This window comes from Cherax quadricarinatus, unplaced genomic scaffold, assembly GCF_038502225.1.
Source record: "Cherax quadricarinatus isolate ZL_2023a unplaced genomic scaffold, ASM3850222v1 Contig2589, whole genome shotgun sequence".
NCBI lineage: Eukaryota > Metazoa > Arthropoda > Malacostraca > Decapoda > Parastacidae > Cherax > Cherax quadricarinatus.
Genome location: NW_027197615.1, coordinates 10,001 through 29,912, shown reverse-complemented (window position 1 = coordinate 29,912; position 19,912 = coordinate 10,001). Strand labels below are relative to the sequence as shown.

General features: G+C 36.2%; 1 protein-coding gene across 1 annotated transcript in view; it reads right to left on the bottom strand.

Moving 5' to 3' along the window:
• Positions 1-277: 277 nt before the first annotated feature.
• The window catches only part of LOC128696809 (mitochondrial Rho GTPase), a gene marked incomplete at its 5' end in the record, with an annotated part of 29,538 nt that continues 9,903 nt past the window's right edge, over positions 278-19,912 (bottom strand). Inside the window, 7 exon segments of the mRNA XM_070081399.1 lie at positions 278-800; positions 2,423-2,635; positions 3,247-3,377; positions 3,510-3,645; positions 3,797-3,989; positions 10,544-10,740; positions 19,761-19,850. Of these exon segments, the coding sequence (XP_069937500.1) occupies positions 600-800; positions 2,423-2,635; positions 3,247-3,377; positions 3,510-3,645; positions 3,797-3,989; positions 10,544-10,740; positions 19,761-19,850 (1,161 nt within the window).

Below are 19,912 nucleotides of genomic sequence, written 5' to 3'. Positions count from 1 at the left end.
CAATACAACTCAAAACAAAGGAAGGTTCATTACTTTTGAAAACTTTGTACAGCACATTCTACCTAAGCAAAACACGTCCATTACTTAGCTGTCCTTTCTCTCACAGCACCTGACCTACACTACTATTTATACTGCCTTAATGCTGTTCTCTGTATTGGACTGATAAAACCTCTGGGAAGAGAACATTTTCATAATGAGTTTTCAGTGTCTATTTACATACACAAAAGATATAAAAGAAATTAGGTAATGTGGTGAACAGGGGGCTTACAAACAATAGTTTATAATCAAGCATTTTAATTTAATTTGTTATTTTCTAATCACCCATGAATGTGGCAGAGACCAATAAAGTCTAAAACATTAGTTTTAAAAATAAGATTAACACTCATTATCACAGTGCTGAACACAACTATTCTGCACATAAACCATTATTACCATTCATGAACTATTTACTTTGTTGTTCACTTAAACTTAAAATTTTAAGCAAACTTACAAAAATAAATACATAATACAATAAAGAAATATTATAAGAAATAAAGTATTCATTATGGTTAAGTAAAGTTTATATAATAATAAAAAAAAAAACAGGATTAGGAAAATACTTACGGATATGCTGCCATTGTTGCTAACTTAGTGTAAATGTCTTTCTTAGGCTGAACTGCAGAAGAAAATGTGTGTGGTGGAGGGATCTTGTGCTTGTGACAAAACGAGACTGGCTGGTGAATATAATCTTGACGTACTGCAGACATGTCACTTTTATTGGCAACAAACAATACTGGGATGGACGTTTCACTAAAGTATTTCTGAAAAAGGTTACGTTATTGATTTACTTTAACATTATTACGCTCCCATTTAAATCACATACGTTTAACTAATTAATGAATTTTATAATATTCAAACAATTCTGTCTTTCAGATATCAGAGATTTAGAAACACTAAATAACTGGAAAAGATAATGGATATGATTTGGATATCAAACAATGAAGCCACTTTGTTCATAATGAATTAAAAAAAGCAGCCACATTATATTTTTTTAAATCTAACAAATATATTTAACCCTTTGGGGGTCGACAGGTCCTCTCAGAAACTTGTTTTCAGGGTCGGCCAAATTTAAAAAAAAAAAAAAGAATTATTTTTTTCTTATGAAAATATAGAGAATCTTTTCCCGATCATAATGACACCAGAAGTATGAAATTTGATGGAAAACTTACGGAATTATGCTCTCACGAAGTTAGCGGTCTTGACGATGTTTACTCATTGGTGATTTTGCCCACTTTGAGCCCTATTTTCGGCCAATTCCAGTGTACTAGTTGACAAAAATCATAGCTATTTTGCTAAAACTCAATTTTTTCTATCGAATGAGTACAAGAAACCACCCATTTACTGATTTCAACTATCCAATAAAGTGGTCAGAATTTAGCAATTTTGCCAATTTCACACAAATTTCAAAAGATGCCAATTTCCAAATAGGGTCCAGAATAAACAAGAAAGACATTCCTGGCACTAAAATAACAAGTTCTCTGTTCGTTAGTCACATCCCCAGGCCCCTCTTATATTTCTTTGGCTTTCCACTTTGAATTTTTATTCTTAAAATAAAAATAAGATTTACTGTTATGCAGACTACGGCATTAGTGTAGAAATGGTATAAATAATATCAGCGCACTTGTAAAAGAATATTAGACTCACCAGTTGACGTGTATTGGACGTGTAGCATGATTTGTTTACTTTTGAACTTTGGTAAAAATCAAACATTTCTGCTACTTTGAGCTCAATTTCAAGGTACTTTTCATTGTAAAACCAGTCAAAATCATCTCAATTTCTGTAATATGTCTTCCATTCTATAAAATAAGACCAAGAAAACTAGAATACAACAATATATACCATACGAAAATACAGTGCAAAGTCGCTGTTTTAATCCAAAAACACGGTCAAAGTTTTTTTTTTCTCATTACGCACTGTGTGCTGCAGGATTTTTTTCTTACATATGTAGACCTACCAGCTTTCTCTCACTAGATTTGAGGGCGCTAGAATTTAGGAGTACTAGTACGTACGTCAAAAACCCTGGATCATAAAACGTACTAGTACATCCGAAACCCCCAAAGGGTTAATACCAAAATCAAAAAGATTTCAAATGTTTAATCCAAAGGAACATTTTAATTTATAATCAAATACAGGGGCCCCTCACTTTATGCAGAAGATGTAATCTAAACCCATGACAGCTGTAGCAATCTCAATCAGAATATCAACATTTCATCTTGTCTTATAATTTGAAAACTGCACTGACTGTATAGGGCGAATTTATAGACAGCACATGGAGAATTCTGGTAGAAACAGGGTATAGCATAAAAGTGAATTTCCACATGGCAAACCTGCATAAAGCAAGGGCTTTCCATACTATCCTTTCTGTGTTGCTTGGCAAACTTACCAAATATATTCTAGCAACATATTCAAATGACTTAGGATTTGACACATCATATACCAAGCATGCTACATCACACTGGACTTCATTGGGCATGAGGGCATCAGTTATGTTGTGGACATCAATATCATGCAAAACAAGATACTTTTCTTGACCATAAACTTGTAATGTGCTGATGGTGTGTCGAGACAATCTATCTGGAGCAATGTCTTGCACTTCCTGCAAAGAAATCAACAGGGAATTTTACACAATTTTTTTTAGGAGCATAACTCAGCAATGAATGATTTAGTCTGATCTTTGCATTCAACACAAACTCTAATTTCTATTTTTCCACATTTAATTAAAAGCTTTCCATTCTTCTCTATTAACCCAGCCATAAAAGAAACAAATCGCCATAATAAATATCTGTAATATACATCTGTTCATGGTTCCTGGGATCATTAGCTTCACAGCCTAGTTGCAAATCAGGCCTTCTAAAGTGGAAAGGATGTATTCTGTGCAAACAGTTTCAGCATTACATTTGTCATGAATCACATTAGAATTTCAATCACACAAATAAAAGCATACCATAAGCATGGAAGGAGTGAGGTCCTTGTACAATGTAGTATTTACATTCTCCATCATGCTAGGTAAATCTTAGAAACTTGTGCTTCTCTTCTATATAAATTCATCTTCAATTCTGTGAGTGTCTGAATAGATTATATTCCTGCAATATTTCCTTTCTACTTCATGAGGCTTAACTGAGGCTGGGGCTTAAGTATGAAGCCCAGCCTCATACATGGTATCCCAATATTTCACCAACTCCCAAAATTTTTATTTATGTACTACACCTCTAAAGTTCTGCTAAGAAGCCCCTGACAGAAAGTCGTTTTGCCAGCGTCACGAGGTCCAATAACATGGCACTGATATACGTTCCGCATGGTTTGTTTCTTTTGCAGGTCAATTCGCTTCTCCCGAGTTACTGTTGTATAAAAGGGTAAATTGTGATACTTTATTACACAAAGCAATTCTTTCTCTAGAATATATAAATGGAAGTTCCATCTACATAATTTCTCACTAAACTACAATGAACATTTTATTTAACATCAAATACCTGTGATAGCAGAAAGTTGATTGTCATCACCAGATCCACAATACCCAAGATATGCAAAGTACTCTAATGTTCTCTGAATATCTAGTAAAGTCCAGAGTGTCCACTGAGCTAAATAGCCTTGCAATGTAATCCACCCCTAAATAAAAAAATATTTTATTATGTTCCTAAAGCATATGGGCAAAAATTACTAAATAGAGAATACATTTTTAAGTATCTTGCATTTTTATCACAATAATGCTGACAAGAGAGTATTGGTTACCATGCAGTACTTTATAGATGAAGCTCACCTTTTCATTTGTGTGAACAGAATTGAGGACATCGGGACCCCATGGCATAACAGGACAAGTAGAGAAGAGATCTATGAGCTCTTGTGGGCTTAGTGCACTGTCCTTGTCATTATCATATTTTTCAAAAAGCGAAGTGAGGAAGGAGTAGCCAGCATGGTTAAGCTCTGTGCTGCAGCCAGGTGGTATTCGAATTCTGAATAAGTAAAGAAGTTTGCTCAAAGCAAAAGTATGATCATACATAAATATAGCACCAATTAGTAAAAATCAACAAATGAAAATCATAAATAACAAAAAGGCATAATACCGTGACTGGAACCCATGACTTAACCTGATTCTTTTTCCCCTTCTCCCTCTTCCCCTTTCCTCTTTCTCCTTTGGGTTTTCTTTTTGGTCCCTTACTGTTATTCCCCCCCCCCCCTCTGTGTTCTTGTTCCTACCCTTTGTGGGCCATTAGCTACCTTGCAGTGCTCCTCTTCAAATTCAATTCAAATTCAAAGTTTATTCTCTATAAGAATTATAATGCTGAGTTTACAGAATTTGGTTATTGTGTGGCTTACATGTAGTAAAATACTAATTACAGAGGGTGCCACTAGAACACCTAGCATGGCTAGGCATTTCGGGCAAACTTAGACTAATTCTTAACTTTAAAATATTACAAATTATGAGGTAAGTTGGTATTATGGCTAAGTGACTAAATACTAGTTTGTGAGTTTAGCAATGTGAATGCTTTTGTTTTGGCACAATACATAGTTTCAGTATTGGAGTATCACAGGCCAACTTATGACTAGTTAGGATTCATTATTTTAAGATTGAGATTGATATTTCTGTTTATGGTCAAATGGGTGAGTGTAAGTGTGAACCACCAGGTGGTATTCGTGTAATTAGTTGACGGGGTGTATCAGGGAGATAAGATGTTTTCTAATGGTAGTTTTGAAGGTGATGAATGTGTCTGCAGTTCTAGAGTTTTCAGGTAGGGTGTTCCAGATTTTAGGGCCTTTGACATACATTGAATTTTTGTAAAGGTTTAGTCGGACACGGGGAATGTCATAGAGATGTTTGTGTCTGGTGTTATGCCTGTGGGTTCTGTCACAACTATCAAGAAAGCATTTTAGGTCAAGGTTAATATTGGAATTTAAGGTCCTGTAGATGTAGATTGCACAGTAGTAAGTGTGGATGTACTGAACAGGGAGTAAGTTTAGATCTATGAAGAGTGGGGGGGGGTGTTGCCAGGGATAGGATTTTGTGATTATTCTTACTGCGGCTTTTTGTTGGGTTATTATTGGCTATAAGTGCGTTGCTGCAGTTGATCCCCAAGCACAAATAGCATAGGTGAGGTATGGATAAATAAGTGAGTGGTATAGTGTGAGAAGGGCATTTTGCGGCATGTAGTATCGTATCTTGGAGAGGATCCCAACCGTTTTGGATACTTTTTTGGTTATGTGTTGGATATGGGTGCTGAAATTCAGGTTGTTGTCGAGGTATAGGCCTAGGAATTTGCCCTCATTATGTCTGGCAATTAGAGTGTTGTTGATCTTAATGTTAATTTGCACAACTCCTGCTCTTCTATCAAACATAACATAGTAGGTTTTGTCAGTGTTATGCGTAAGTTTATTGGCTGTCATCCAAGTCGATATTTTGATCAGCTCTTAGTCTTTGACTGACTCCACTACTATTACTACTACCTCTCTTCTTCCTTTCCTACTACCTCTCTTGTCTCATCCCTGTCTGCTGGCGTATATTTACTCCCTCCTCTCCTTTTTGTTAGTGTGACTTTGTAAATGGTCCAAGTCAGACCAAAATGTCATCTTAAACTCCTCTCTCTTGTGTGCAGGTTGTGTATTGTGAAATAAAAATCATATTCACCAATGAAATTTTACAAAAAAAAATTGTCATTCTTCAAATTAGTATTAGCATAACAATAGAGTACTTCTCAGACATGTTTATACACAAATTCTAATATTATATGCAATTTTTCCAACCTTGAAAGTTCAGCTTTAAAAAATTAATAAAAAAATGTTTCCAGCCAGACACTGATAAGATGCTGAGGGGGATATAAGCATTTATAAAGCCTTAAGGAAATTATAGATACAACCTTATTCTCAAAATGAATGTCAAGAACATTATGTATACGGCCCAGGGTGGTATCAAAGAACCATTCTAGCTCAAGTGGTAAGCCATTAACACTTTCACTGTCTCCTACATGGATATCAGTCATTGACAACATTGTAGCTCACACAGACCAATGAAGTGCTATCAAAAAACTCCCATGCTCAAATTTTCGTGCACTTCCTAGGCGAATACGGCTATGGTGGCGGTACAGGTCATGCTGCAGAGTACACTCATTTGTGAAGCAGCGTGGCAAGTTTCAGAGGGGTCAGTCATTCCTATGAGGTCACACAAGCATTTTTTGTCATGTTTACAGTGTGTTGTTGCAATTTTTTGTTTAACAGAATGGAATTTTGAAAAGAAAGAACACAGAGCCAGAGAAAGCCAGAGAGGACAAGAGAGGGCAAGAGAGGGCGAGAGAGAGCGAGGGCAAGAGAGGGCAAGAGAGAGCGAGAGCAAGAGAAAGCGAGAGCAAGAGAAAGCAAGACAGCAAGAGAAAGCAAGAGAGAGCAAGAGAAAGCAAGAGAGAGCAAGAGCAAGAGAGAGCGAGAGCAAGAGAGAGCGAGAGCAAGAGAGGGCGAGAGCAAGAGAGTGAGTGTGAGCAAGTGAGATATCGTGTGTAAGAGTGAAAGTGAGAAAGAGAGAGTGGGGCAGCGAGTGTGCATGCGTGCATGTGAAATTTTGTTTCAAGCTTGGTAAAATGGCTAGACTAACTCACAAAATGCTTTACCAAGCATTTGGTTTTGAAGTAATGGATCTGACAGTGTGTTGAATCAGGGTGTCTTGATTCAATGGGCAGTCAGTAGAATGGAAAGCACACTAGCAAAACAGCTAGGAATTGGGTCTCAAAGAGGGCAAAAATCACTGATACATGAACTGTGCCCAAACCACAAACTTTGCACCTGTGTAATTACACAAGTTTTTCATCAAATTTTGTATTTTTGGTGTCAATATTTTCAGAAAAAGATTCTTTACCATTTCATATTTTGTTTTACACTGCAACATTGTCAGTGATTTTTAATTTTGAGGTGACAACAATAAAATGGGTTAATAACCAAGAAACAGTTCAAGGTAGAAAAAGCAAAAGTTAGTGTACAAATAATTCCACAACTATACGAGTGTGGATTTATGAAAAAACTTAATGCATTTGACAATCGCATATTTCACAGGTAGCACACTATATAATTATGGTCATGTTAGAGATATGGCAAGATTTCAGTTAATTCTGGGCTCATGTGATTCCAATCATTAAAATTTACCATTCAGATTAATGTTTCCTTTTACTGAATATACAACTTTATAAATTAGCTCTTTAACATTAATTTTCATGATTTTCCAAATTTCTTGATTATAGACATGAGTGCCCAGAGAGGTAATAGCACTATACAATACCCCATCTTTGCTTTAACCCTTTGAGAGTCCTTGCCATTGTTCTACAGCTTCAAAGCAAGTGTCCGTGACATAGTACAGTGGACCCCCGCATAACGCTATTAATCCATTCCTGAGAGCTCAACGTTATGCGAAATTATCGTTATGCGAATTAATTTTCCCCATAAGAAATAATGGAAATCAAATTAATCCGTGCAAGACACCCAAAAGTATGAAAAAAACAAAATTTTTACCACATGAAATATTAATTTTAATACACACAAACTTAAGAAAACATGCACAGTTACATGACACTTACCTTTATTGAAGATGTGGTGATGATTGATGGGATGGGAGGAGGGGAGACTGGATGGTTTTAGTGTTTAGAAGGGGAATCCCCTTTCATTAGGACTTGAGGTGTCAAGTCCTTTTCCAGGGTTGCTTCCCTTCTTTTAATGCCACTAGGACCAGCTTCAGAGTCATTGGACTTCTGTCGCACAACATACCTGTCCATAGTGGCCTGTACCTCTCGTTCCTTTATGACTTTCCTAAAGTGTTTCACAACAGTGTCAGTGTAATAGTCACCAGCACGGCTTGCAATAGCTGTCTGAGGGTGATTTTCATCCATGAAGGTTTGCACTTCAAGCCACTTTGCAGATTTCCTTAATCTTTGAAGTAGGCAACTTCTTCAATTTCTCTCTCCGAACTGGCAGCTTCACCATGCCTTATCACACTATGTATGCCACTACGCCTCTTAAATCTCTCAAACCAACCTTTGCTGGCCTTAAATTCACTCGCATCACCACTAGTTGCAGGCATTTTTCTAATTAAATCCTCGTGCAACTTCCTAGCCTTTTCACTTATGATCGCTTGAGAGATGCTATCGCCTGCTATCTGTTTTTCGTTTATCCACACCAATAACAGTCTCTCAACATCTTCTATCACTTGTGATCTCTGTTTCGAAAGCACAGTTAAACCTTTGGCAAGAACAGCTTCCCTGATTGCCGTTCTCTTGGACACAATAGAAGCGATGGTTGATTGGGGTTTACTATACAACCTGGCCAGCTCGGAGACATGCACTCCACTTTCATACTTAGCAATGATCTCTTTCTTCATCTCCATAGTAATTCTCACCCTTATTCCTGTTGGGTTAGCACTAGAAGCTTTCTTGGGGCCCATGGTCACTTATTTTTCAGGTGAAATCACTATAAAAAGGCTGTAATAATACGAAATGTTCCGATTGTATGCTTGAATGTTACCGCGGAGGCTGGCTTGTAAACAATGCCACTGGCAGAACAAGTGAGGCTGGCTCAGGCCGCATGGACGTGTCTCGGATGAATCACGTTGAGCGAATTTTTTAACACTATGCGAGGCAAAATTTTAGCGATAAAATATATCGCTATGCGGATTTAACACTATGCGATGCCAACGTTATGCGGGGGTCCACTGTACTACGTGATGAGCTCAGCTCACTCGGATAAGCTGTGAGCATTAAATTTGGGCCTAGATATGAGAGAAAGGGTCTATATAAGTTTTTTTTTTTTTAACAAGTCGGCCGTCTCCCACCGAGGCAGGGTTTACCATATAAAAAATATCCTCCAGTACACAGTGCATATTGACAAAAAAACAGGGATCATTTTGATTGGTTTTAGGATGGAAAATAGCTTGAAATTGAGCTCAAAGTAGTGGAAATGTTCAATTCTTGCTGGTGTTCAAGAGTAAACAAATCACATCACACATCTAATGCACGTCAACTGTTGGGTCTAATGTGTGTTCACGAATGCACTTATATTATTTATACAATTACGTATTACAACATTACATTACAGTAAATCTTCTATTTTTTTAGTGTGAATAAAAAGTAAAAATGGAATTCATGTGTAAAGCCTGGAAACGTGACTAATGAACAAAGGAAATGTTATTTTAGTGCCAGGAATGACTGCACATTGTTTATTCTGAACTCTATTTTGAAACTGGAATATTTTGAAATTTGTGTGAAATTGGCCAAATTACCACTTTCTGATCACTTTACTGGGTAATTGAAATAGATGACTAGGCAGTCTCTTGTGCTCAATTGCTAAAATGAAAGGCGCACTAGTGAAATAACTAAGAATTTGATCGACTGGAACAACGTAATTGATCTTAATATTATGGGTTAATTGGTGGTTCTTGTTAGCGGGGAGTAATGATAAGGCTTCGGAGGCTTCTTACTTTATTTGCGAGATAGTGGGTACACAGGCTGTGTTTGTGCCCATGGCCTGGGAGGGCCATGCCCATGAGGAAGAGAGGAGTTGGCCTTGTTGACTAAGTGAAGGCCGCTGAGAGAGTGAGAGAGAGGCAGATCTAGGCATACTGAAGTGCATAGGCCTATAGGTGGCAGCACGAGCAAGGTGCGAAATATGAACTCAGCTGGCAGACAGCATAGGCTGTCTATGCAGACAATACAGGCTATCTACATTAAATAGACGTCAAAATGGGTAAAATCACTGATGCATAATTATCGCTGACACACCAAAATTCACAAAACCATAATTTTGTCAATTTTCCTTCTTTTCATACTTTTTGTTTTATTACCTTCAGGAAAAGATTCTCTGCCATTTCTTAAGAAAACATAATGAAAGTTTTTTTTTTTAATTTTTTTGAAAATTCTTGGACCTTGTAGACAAGTCTCACATTGGGGCTCTGGACCCTCAAAGGGTCCACACACTAATTTTTCCCCTACTACATTACACAAATAACCTACACATAGGAGAGAGCAGCTTACGACAACGTTTCAGTCCGACTTGGACCATTTACAAAGTCACACTAACTTAAAGGAGAGAAGGAGGGAGTATATATAGACCAGTAGACAGGGACAGGACAAGAGAGGTAGTAGAGGAAAATGAGAAGTAGCAGTAGTTGTAATAGTAATGGAGGCGGGAGTGGCAGCAGCAATTAAAGTTAGTCAGTCAGTCAGTCTGTAAGTCAGTCAAAGACTGAGAAAGAGGAGCACTGCAAGGGAGCTAGGGGCCCCATAAAGGGTAGTGTGACTGTAAATGGTCCAAGTCAGACGGAAACGTCATCGTAAGCTCCTCTCTATGTGTCAGTTATTTGTGTACTGTTCCCAGTCACGGTACTGTGCCTTTTTGTTATTCCCAACCATATATTTTAAGACACGAAACTGGAAATTCTTAGTTTTTCCACTTGCATTTTGCTAATATTTTTTTAGGGAAGTGCAAGAATTGTATTAATTCTGATAAAATAGTGAAAATGATAATAAACTAGGTTACTTACGGTGGAAATAAGTAGTCCTTTGAGAGCTGAAGATTGTCATTATAACCAAATTTTCTTAAAACAGTCCACGTTGTTTCATGGCGACCACGTTGAATAAATAGGCGATGTAGAAAGAGGAAGCCCCGTAAAGTAAGAGAATCAGCATGAACACCGTCCGACACATTACGCTGCACAACCGTCTTCAGCTCTTCTAGTGCCTATAAAAATCTTGTTTTACTATGATAACATTTCTTGACAATAAACTACAATATGAAAATTATAAAATTATCTATGCATCTATTTGTGACAGAATATATTGCATTAAGATCCTAAAGAATTATGCAACAACAGTAGATAAATTCACAGCTATTAAAGCAGAAGCTCTTCTTTAATATATTCTTCCAATATACTTGATAAATCATGCACTCTGAATTTCTTTTAAAAGCTCTGTAAACTAGATGCGTTTCAGTTTCTGCACGATCCAAGATCTCTGAAGCCCGGCACATTTTACCTTAATTCTTGTAAAATTAATGATACAAGAGAGCAAGCAGCTTGTTTTCAATGAAGTTAAATTTTTGGCAATGAAGATTTGAAGCTGTTCAGTTGAGGCATCACAAGCTACTGCATGGAGATTAACACCCTTAATTCTTTAATAAAAAGGGAAAATTGGCACATTTACACCTTTGGCACCTTCACAGCTTTTAAAGCCAATCAAGGAGGGCATTCTCTATTACACAGAGACCAATTTTGTTAAATGCACTAGCACCAAGTTTGAATCTTCCTTTATGTTGCATTCTCAAGTTATTGTTGTTGAAGGCTTGAAGTGAATCACAAGAGGCATTCGTGCATCATCAAAAGCAAACCAGTACTTCAATTTTCCCAATTTCCTACATTAGCAAACTGATACATACACTAACCTTTCTGTAAGACACACCTGCATTTAAGGTTTGAAGCCAATCATTAGTTATTGCATGGTATTCATTTTTTATAATAAAACTGGTAAATTAAAAGCTAAAGAATCCAAAATCCTTAAGAAGCACTAAAAGTTTGAAGTGAACCAGACGAGGTATTCTCCAGTTATAGCATGGAATCTCATGCTTCCAAACTTATTAACTATGTTAGTACAACAGCAAATTTTTCCCCATATAGCATAAACCCAAATGGTATCATGCCATTCATAAGATTCATCAGCCATTAGATTGAAACCATTCAGAAGAGGTATACTACATACTATATTCAGGTTATTCCATGGAAAACTACACAATTTAAAAAATAAACGCTGCACATTGGCTTCTACACACTCCTATAACAATCCCAACCTTCTTCTCAGTAGGATACACCAGTGCAGAGTTTTTGAAGCCAATTAAAAGAAGCTTTCTCTGATGCATGGAAACCAAAAATCAAGAATGGCATTATAAAGTTGACAAAAGTGCTCCTACTCATCCCAATAGTCTCAAGAAACTTTTTTCCCCTAGTTAAAAGTTCACTAGTGTTGAAAATTTGAAGCTAATCATACAGTATATTCCAGTACTTAACTGGCTCTGCAATACAGGTGTACAAAAGGTTGACATTTAAGGGCTTGCTTAATGCATGAAACTTAAAAACTGTTATATTCTATTTCAAACTCTCTGTAATCCTCTAAAGAAAAAAAAAATTTTTCTTTTTTTGAAGAAACCAGAATTTGTATACCTCCTAAACAACAGCTGAAGGGTTGAAATAAAATTCTGTGAACTAACACCATCACAATTTAATAACAATCAAAAGCTTCCTCTAAGTAAGAAACAACAGTGTTAAGATTTAGAGCCGATTGCATAAGGCTTTCATAAATTATTGCAGGAAAATCAATATTTAAATTTTCTCATTTTCAATACAACTGGGAAATTGGCACCTATTAATCCAAAAGTTTAGTTAAGATATACTAGCATTTAGGGTTTGAATCTACTCAGAAGAATCATTCTCCAGTTATTATACAGTGGACCCCGCTTAACGATCACCTCCCAATGCGACCAATTATGTAAGTGTATTTATGTAAGTGCGTTTGTACGTGTATGTTTGGGGGTCTGAAATGGACTAATCTACTTCACAATATTCCTTATGGGAGCAAATTCGGTCAGTACTGGCACCTGAACATACTTCTGGAATGAAAAAATATCGTTAACTGGGGGTCCACTGTACAGAAATTAATTTGTTTAATAAAATTACTAAATAAAAACCTCACGCAGCCCAAAATCAATTTGAACCTTCCTTTGAGCAAAGTCACTATCACCTGAAAGTTCAGCCCTTTAACCCTTAAACTGTCCAAACGTAGATCTACGTTTTTTCAACATTTGAAAGTACAGTGGAACCTCAAACATCGAACTGCTCCCAACACAACCAATTATGTAAGTGCATTTTTGTAAGTGCTTTTATAAGTGTATTTTTAAGGGTCTGAAATGGACTAATCTAATTTACATTATTCCTGATGGGAATAAATTAATTCAGTAAAGGCAGTCGAACAGACTTCTGGACTGAAGAAAGTTGGATATTTGAGGTTCCACTGCATGTAAAAAAAGTAGATCTTCTTTTCTTTTTTTTACATTTGAAAACGTGTAAAAAAAACTTTGATCTACTTTTTTTTGTTATATATGAAAATATGTAAAAAAAAACATCTACTTTTGGAGCACAACGCATGTGAATGTAAATTTGTTTGGACAGTTTAAGGGTTAAAAAGCAGCAGACCCTGAAAAAAAATATTCCTATGTGTGTGTTGGGGGGAGGGGGGTTCCAATATTTTGAAAATTATTCTTTTTCATACAGACTGAAAGGGCCTATTTTTCTAAATGTAAATATGATAAGAAAACAAACTAAAAGGAAAACTTATGGTTTTATAGCGAATTGAAGCTAGAAAAAAAAAAGACCTCCTGTTGGCACCATTGGCATAAATGCATGTAATATGTTTTCAATTTATTTGTCAGATTATTTTTTTATTTTTTTGTTCAATGTCTAACACTATGCACATTACTTTGTTAGGATAAGAGATGTGTTTCAGGGTTTTTTAGTGCTTGAAACATGTTGGGATGCATAGCATTCCACAGCCATAACTGAAATGGTCACTATAAATTGTTACAAATAACTGTTTATTTCTATTGATGGGTTTTCCATCTTTTTTGTGCACTACGTACAAAGAAATCCTATGATATTATTGTTGTTTCAAGTTATAATGACCTGAAAAGATGGAAATAAGTCACAGACTTCACTGGGTTACCCTTGGGTACTTTTTGGTTGAATTTCACTATTAGTATTAAGAAATAATAATAAACTTAGAATAAATAATATTCATCTTCCTGCCAGTTCTTTGCAGGCAAAAAAAAAAAAAACTGATGGTGGTGGTGGTTGTTGTTACTGTGGGTTTTAAGAACCATTAACAGCTATTATTGTATTGAGCCCTGCTTCCCGACATCTGAGACAGAGGTATTGCCCAAAGCTGGGTAATGAAAGGAAAGGGAACAAATAGAAACAGAAACAAAACGTTCTCAATTAGATTGGGTGGATCCTTTGCCCAAGCTCCAGTACACCAACACCCCTCCCTGACTTCAGTAACCGGCTCTCCACCATTACTGTGAAATATCCGCAGAGTGGAAAAATGGAGCTGATGAATGGTGCCTCAACCTTTAATGTGACCAGCTGGCAGAATAAGCTGAGGTCAAGCATCAATGGGAGAATTGGGAATACTTATTACTGATGCTCAAATGAGAGCAAGATGCTCACATACCACCAAAGGTGGTACAAAAGTTCAAAGTTGGAATGGTAAGACGGGTACTGGTTGTTGTTGACATGTGCTACTGAGGCAGTGTTGCCCATGATGCACTGCATGGACCTGCTTGGTCCTAGATATTTTTCCTAGACATGAAGGTGGTAGATGACCCAAACAGTAGAGATGATAAATTGGAGATAGGCAACATATTTAACCCTTTCAGGGTCCGTCCCGTAGATCTACGGCTTTACGTTCAGGGTCCAAACCGTAGATCTACGTCATGAGCTCAGCTCACTCTGATAAACTGTGAGTGGTACATTTGGGCCTAGATATGAGAGAATACATTTATGTGGTATGTGTGCACCACATAAAACAGATCCTGCAGCACACTGTGTATAATGAGAGAAAAAAACTGAAATCATGATTTTTCGATTAAAACAGCGACTTTGCAGTGTTTTTTCGTATGTTTTTTATAGTTGTATTTGCGATTTCTTGGTCTCATTTGATAGAATGGAAGTCATATTACAGAAATAGAGATGATTTTGATTGGTTTTAGCACTGGAAATTGGCTTGAAACTGAGCTCAAAGTAGCGGAAATGTTAAATTTTTGCCGATATTCAAGAGTAAACAAACGACCTCACACATCTAATACACGTCAGCTGGTGGGTCTAATATACATTCACAAATATGGTGATGATATTTATACAATTATTACAGTATTGCATAACAGTAAATCTTCTATTTTTTGGTGTGAATAAAAATTCATTATGTGAATAAAAAATCAAAATGGAATTTATTTGTAAAGCCTCAAAATGTAACTAATGAACAGAGGAAATGTTAGTTTAGTTCCAGGAATACCTACATTGTTTATTCTGGAGCCTATTTTAAAATTGGAATGTTTTGAACTTTGTGTTAAATTGGCCAAATTAACAATTTCCGATCACTTTATTTTGTAGTTGAAACAGTTGACTTGAAGATTTCTTGTGCTCAATCGATAGAATAGAAGTCATACTAGTGAAATAGCTAAGAATTTGGTTGATTGGAATAAAGTAATTGGCCTAAAATGGGAGTCAAAGTCGGCAAAATCGCCGATTCGTAAATATCGCTGACACATCAAAATTCGCGAGAGCATAATTTCGTCAATTTTCCACCAAATTTCGTACTTTTTGTTTTATTACCTTCACAAAAGGATTCTCTACGATTTCATAAGAAAAAATAACAATTTTTTTTTTTGAAAATTCTTGGACACTGGGGCACCACTTCAGATTTGGGCCTTGGACCCTGAAAGGGTTAAAGGAATATAGCACAAGGCAGATACAGTCTGGTTAAAGCTGATCAAAAGAGGCATTCTCCAGTTACTGCTTAATGTCAAACAATTCCAAGTTTATGAACTATGTTAGTAAGTTGGCAAATTTGCATCTACACAGCCTAAACTTATATTATACTACTGTATCCATAAGATGCACCAGCTGTTAAAAATAAAAAGCCTTTCAAAAGAGGCATACTCAAGTTATTTTAAGGAAAAAAAAAACTCCATTTTTAATAAAATGGACAAACTGGTACCTCCACAACAACAATCCTAACCTATTTTTAATTAGGGATACACCAATGTTTAAAGGTTAAAACTGCTCAGAAGAGGCATTCTCAAATTATTGCAAGGAAACCAAAATCAGGAACAGTCTATATAAAATTACCCAGATGGTACCTACACATGCATATAGTTGCATGAACCTTTCCCTAGTTACAGTAAACTAGCAGTGAAAATTTGGAGTAATAAATGAAAGCCCTTGTGGTAGAAAAATAATTCCTACACAGAATTTGAATTTTTTTACAACTTCAATAAAATTTACTTTTGGGTATATGCAGTGTTTGTGTATGCAGGGTAGTGAAAAAGTAATGTAATGCATCTAGTATACTTATCTACCCTCTTTAAGAAGATATGTGCTTCTCTGGTTGTCCAAATTCATAGCTTGAACTTCAAACTTTAAATGCATATACTATAATGATGTTACACGTCCACATGTCAAGCGAGAACGGGCACACGCATATGTAGGCCTCTACTCACATCCCTTATTAAAAATATTCCTTTACAACACATGATATCCATTCAGATTTTAAAATGAATATTGTTATACTCCAAGACACCCCACTGCCAAACATGTCATTCTGTTTTCATCCTATTTGTGGTTAGTACACAATCTCTCTGGATTTCTGTGACATTCCAATCCTAACAAAATCAAATTTCTTTTCTGTATAAAAAAAACAGAAAGAAAATAACACTGGGCAATGCACACAATAACAGAGTAAAACGAGGACTGGTTGCTTCATTATCTCATTCATATTAAATATGGCTGCTCATTTCACATCAACTATCTTCCCCATTCATTCTATTCTCTTCACTTGCACAAATTACTCTCTTGTCAGTCACTTATCACAAGTACAGTATTTTAACTACTAATAGACTTCTGATTTCATACGTACCATAATTATCTTCTCTCTCCATAAGAGTTGGCTGAATACTTACATTCACATTCAGCCATCTTATTTTATACACTATGCACAATATCATATTTTTTAATACACTAAGTTCACACCTTTTTTTTTTTCTTTAATTTCATTTTCACCATTTTTATAAGAAATTCATGAACACATAAACTTGTAAAAAAAGCAGTCACTCAGAACATCTTAACCACTCAAGTGTCTGTGCTGTTGTTCTATGGGTTTAAAGCCAGGTCTGTGCCATAGTACTACATAAAGAGTTCAGCTCACTCAGATAAGCTGTGAGAGGTAAATTTAGGCCTAGATATGAGAGAAGAATGGGTTTACGTGGTAAGTGTGCACCATATAAAACAAATCCTTCAGCATGCAGTGCATAATGAGAAAAAAAACTGTGACCATGTTTTTGGTTTAAAACAGCAACTTTGCTGTGCATTTTTGTAAGGTTTTCATGGTTGTATTCACAGCTTTTTGAGCTCATTTGATAGAATGGAACATATATTACAGAAACAGAGATGATTTTGATCGGTTTTAGGACTGAAAATACCTTGAAATTAAGCTCAAAGTAGCAGAAATGTTCGATTTTTGCCAATGTTCAAGAGTAACCAAATTACATCGTGTGTCTATACACGTCAACTGGTGGGTCTAATATGCATTCATGAATGCACTGATATTATTTATACAATTATTACAATATTGCATAACAGTAAATCTATTTTTTGGTGTGAATAAAAATTCTTTGTACAAATCAAAAATCAAAATGAAATTCTAGTGTAACTAATGAACAGAGGAAATGTTATTTTAGTACCAGGAATGCCTGCATTGTTTATTCTGGCCACTACTTTGAAAGTGGAATATTTTGAAATTTGTGTGAAATTAGTCAAATTACCAATTTCTGATTACTTCACTGGATAGTTGAAGTAGCTGACTGGTCAGTTTCTTGTGTTCAATCAATAAAATAGAAGGCATACTAGCAAAATAGCTAGGAATTTGGTCGACTGGCACAATGTAATTGGCCTACAATAGGAGACAAAGTGGGCAAAATCACTAATGCGTAAATATTGCTGACAGCAAAATTCGCAATAGTCTAATTTCATCAATTTTCCATCAAATTTTGTATTTTTTGTTTTATTACCTTCAGAAAAGATTCTCTATCATTTCATAAGAAAAAATAATTTTTTTTTTAAATTCTTGGACCCAGTGGACAAGTTTCAGATCAGGGGTCTGGACCCTGAAAGGTTTAACCTGTAAATGGTCCAAACGTATGTGTACGTTCTTACCGCTAGTGCCCCAAACGTAAATATACGTTTTATTTTTCCTGCCTCCAAATTTGGTATGATTGGCCTGAGCTGCCTGGTCAGCACAAAATGGGTCTTAACACTCGGTGTGCACCATATTAAAAAATCTGGGACCACTTAGTACCTTGTGGGAGCGCCAGTTATATTGAGTGCCAGCTAGAGCAAACACCAAAGATTCAATGATGTAATGTCATATTAACATTCCCCTTTTAAGAGGAAACTGATGTTAACCCCAAGTTTAGGGTCTGTATCTATTTTTGTCTTGCTATCTCTGTTTGTATCTCTGTATCTCTGTCTGTATCTCTGTCTGTATCTCTGTCTGTATCTCTCTCCGTCTGTATCTCTGTCTGTATTTCTGTCTGGCTATCTCTGCCTGTCTGGCTATCTCTGTCTGTCTCTGTCTCTATCCATCTCTGTCTCTATCTCTATCTGTCTCTGTCTCTATCTGTCTCTGTCTCTATCTGTCTCTGTCTCCATCTGTCTCTGTCTCCATCTGTCTCTGTCTCCATCTGTCTCTGTCTCCATCTGTCTCTGTCTCTATCTGTCTCTGTCTCTATCTGTCTCTGTCTCTATCTGTCTCTGTCTCTATCTGTCTCTGTCTCTATCTGTCTCTGTCTCTGTCTGTCTCTGTCTCTATCTGTCTCTGTCTCTCTGTTTCTGTCTCTGTCTCACAGGCTTGTCTCACTGTGCTTGTAGATATAATGCATATGAATACCTGTTGGTTTGCAGTGGCTCTCTCTGAGACAGAGACAAGCAGAGAGAGGGAAAGAGACAAGCAGACAGAGAAATGAGACAGAAACAGATAATCAGAGATACAGCTCATCAAATGTCATGCCTTATCTCTGCACCCTCACTGGCACCCATCAAATGTTATAGCTTATCTCCTCTTATCTGTGCACTATCTCATCTTATCTCTGCACGCTGCTGGAGCCCATCAAATGTCATCTCATGTTTGATCTTACACATTGCTTCAAGGGAATTTCTTCCCTCTTCCTCCTCCTCCTTCCTTCTTCTATACTCTCATGTATCCAAAACATTGCTGGGACCTATAAATACTTTGTATATATTCGTAGACAATAGTAAACAACCAAGGCAGGTGTAAATATCCACCTGTCAATGTGTTTGTGACAATTTGAGTACAATTTCAGTACCTAATATTAGTGTCAGAACAAAGATTGGTTATGAAATGACAAGAATTACAATAAATTGTAATTATCAGAACATAAAAATTATACAAAATATAAAAATGAGAAAAAATGGTACATCGGCAACACTTCTGCAAGAGGCAGGACTCTATGTTGCCGTCAGGTGAGCATTAAGTGCCAACTTTGCAGCCTCATATCTCAGTAAGTACTGACCCTAATTTTTTTTTATTTTAATCCTATAACACTTAGAAAAATGTGCTCTTTATTTTTATAAAAAAAATTATTTTTTTATTTTTCAAAATATTCAGGGCACTAGGGTAGTGAACATATATATACGTTTGGACCGTTTACGGGTTAAACACATGCTCTGCTCTCTGCTCAAAGCCTCTTCACTACATTAAATAACATTTATTCTACTCCATGTATGCTATAAACTTGCCACTCTCTCTCCCAGCTCACTATCGCACACTTTTCTAGGTGTATGAAGAGGCTATGTATACTTTCAGTATTTCCTAAGAAATATTAATTTAATTAAGTGATATAAAAAATTAAAATGGGGCACTTACTTGAGGGTTGAGAGGTGCATTGAAGCATCGTCGCTGGAAAGTATTGAGCTCCTGGTCATTAAGTAGACCATCATTGTCAGTATCACAAATCTATGAAAGTTAAATTAGTGAATTAAACAAACATCATTTAACTGAGGTTTTATTTGCCACAT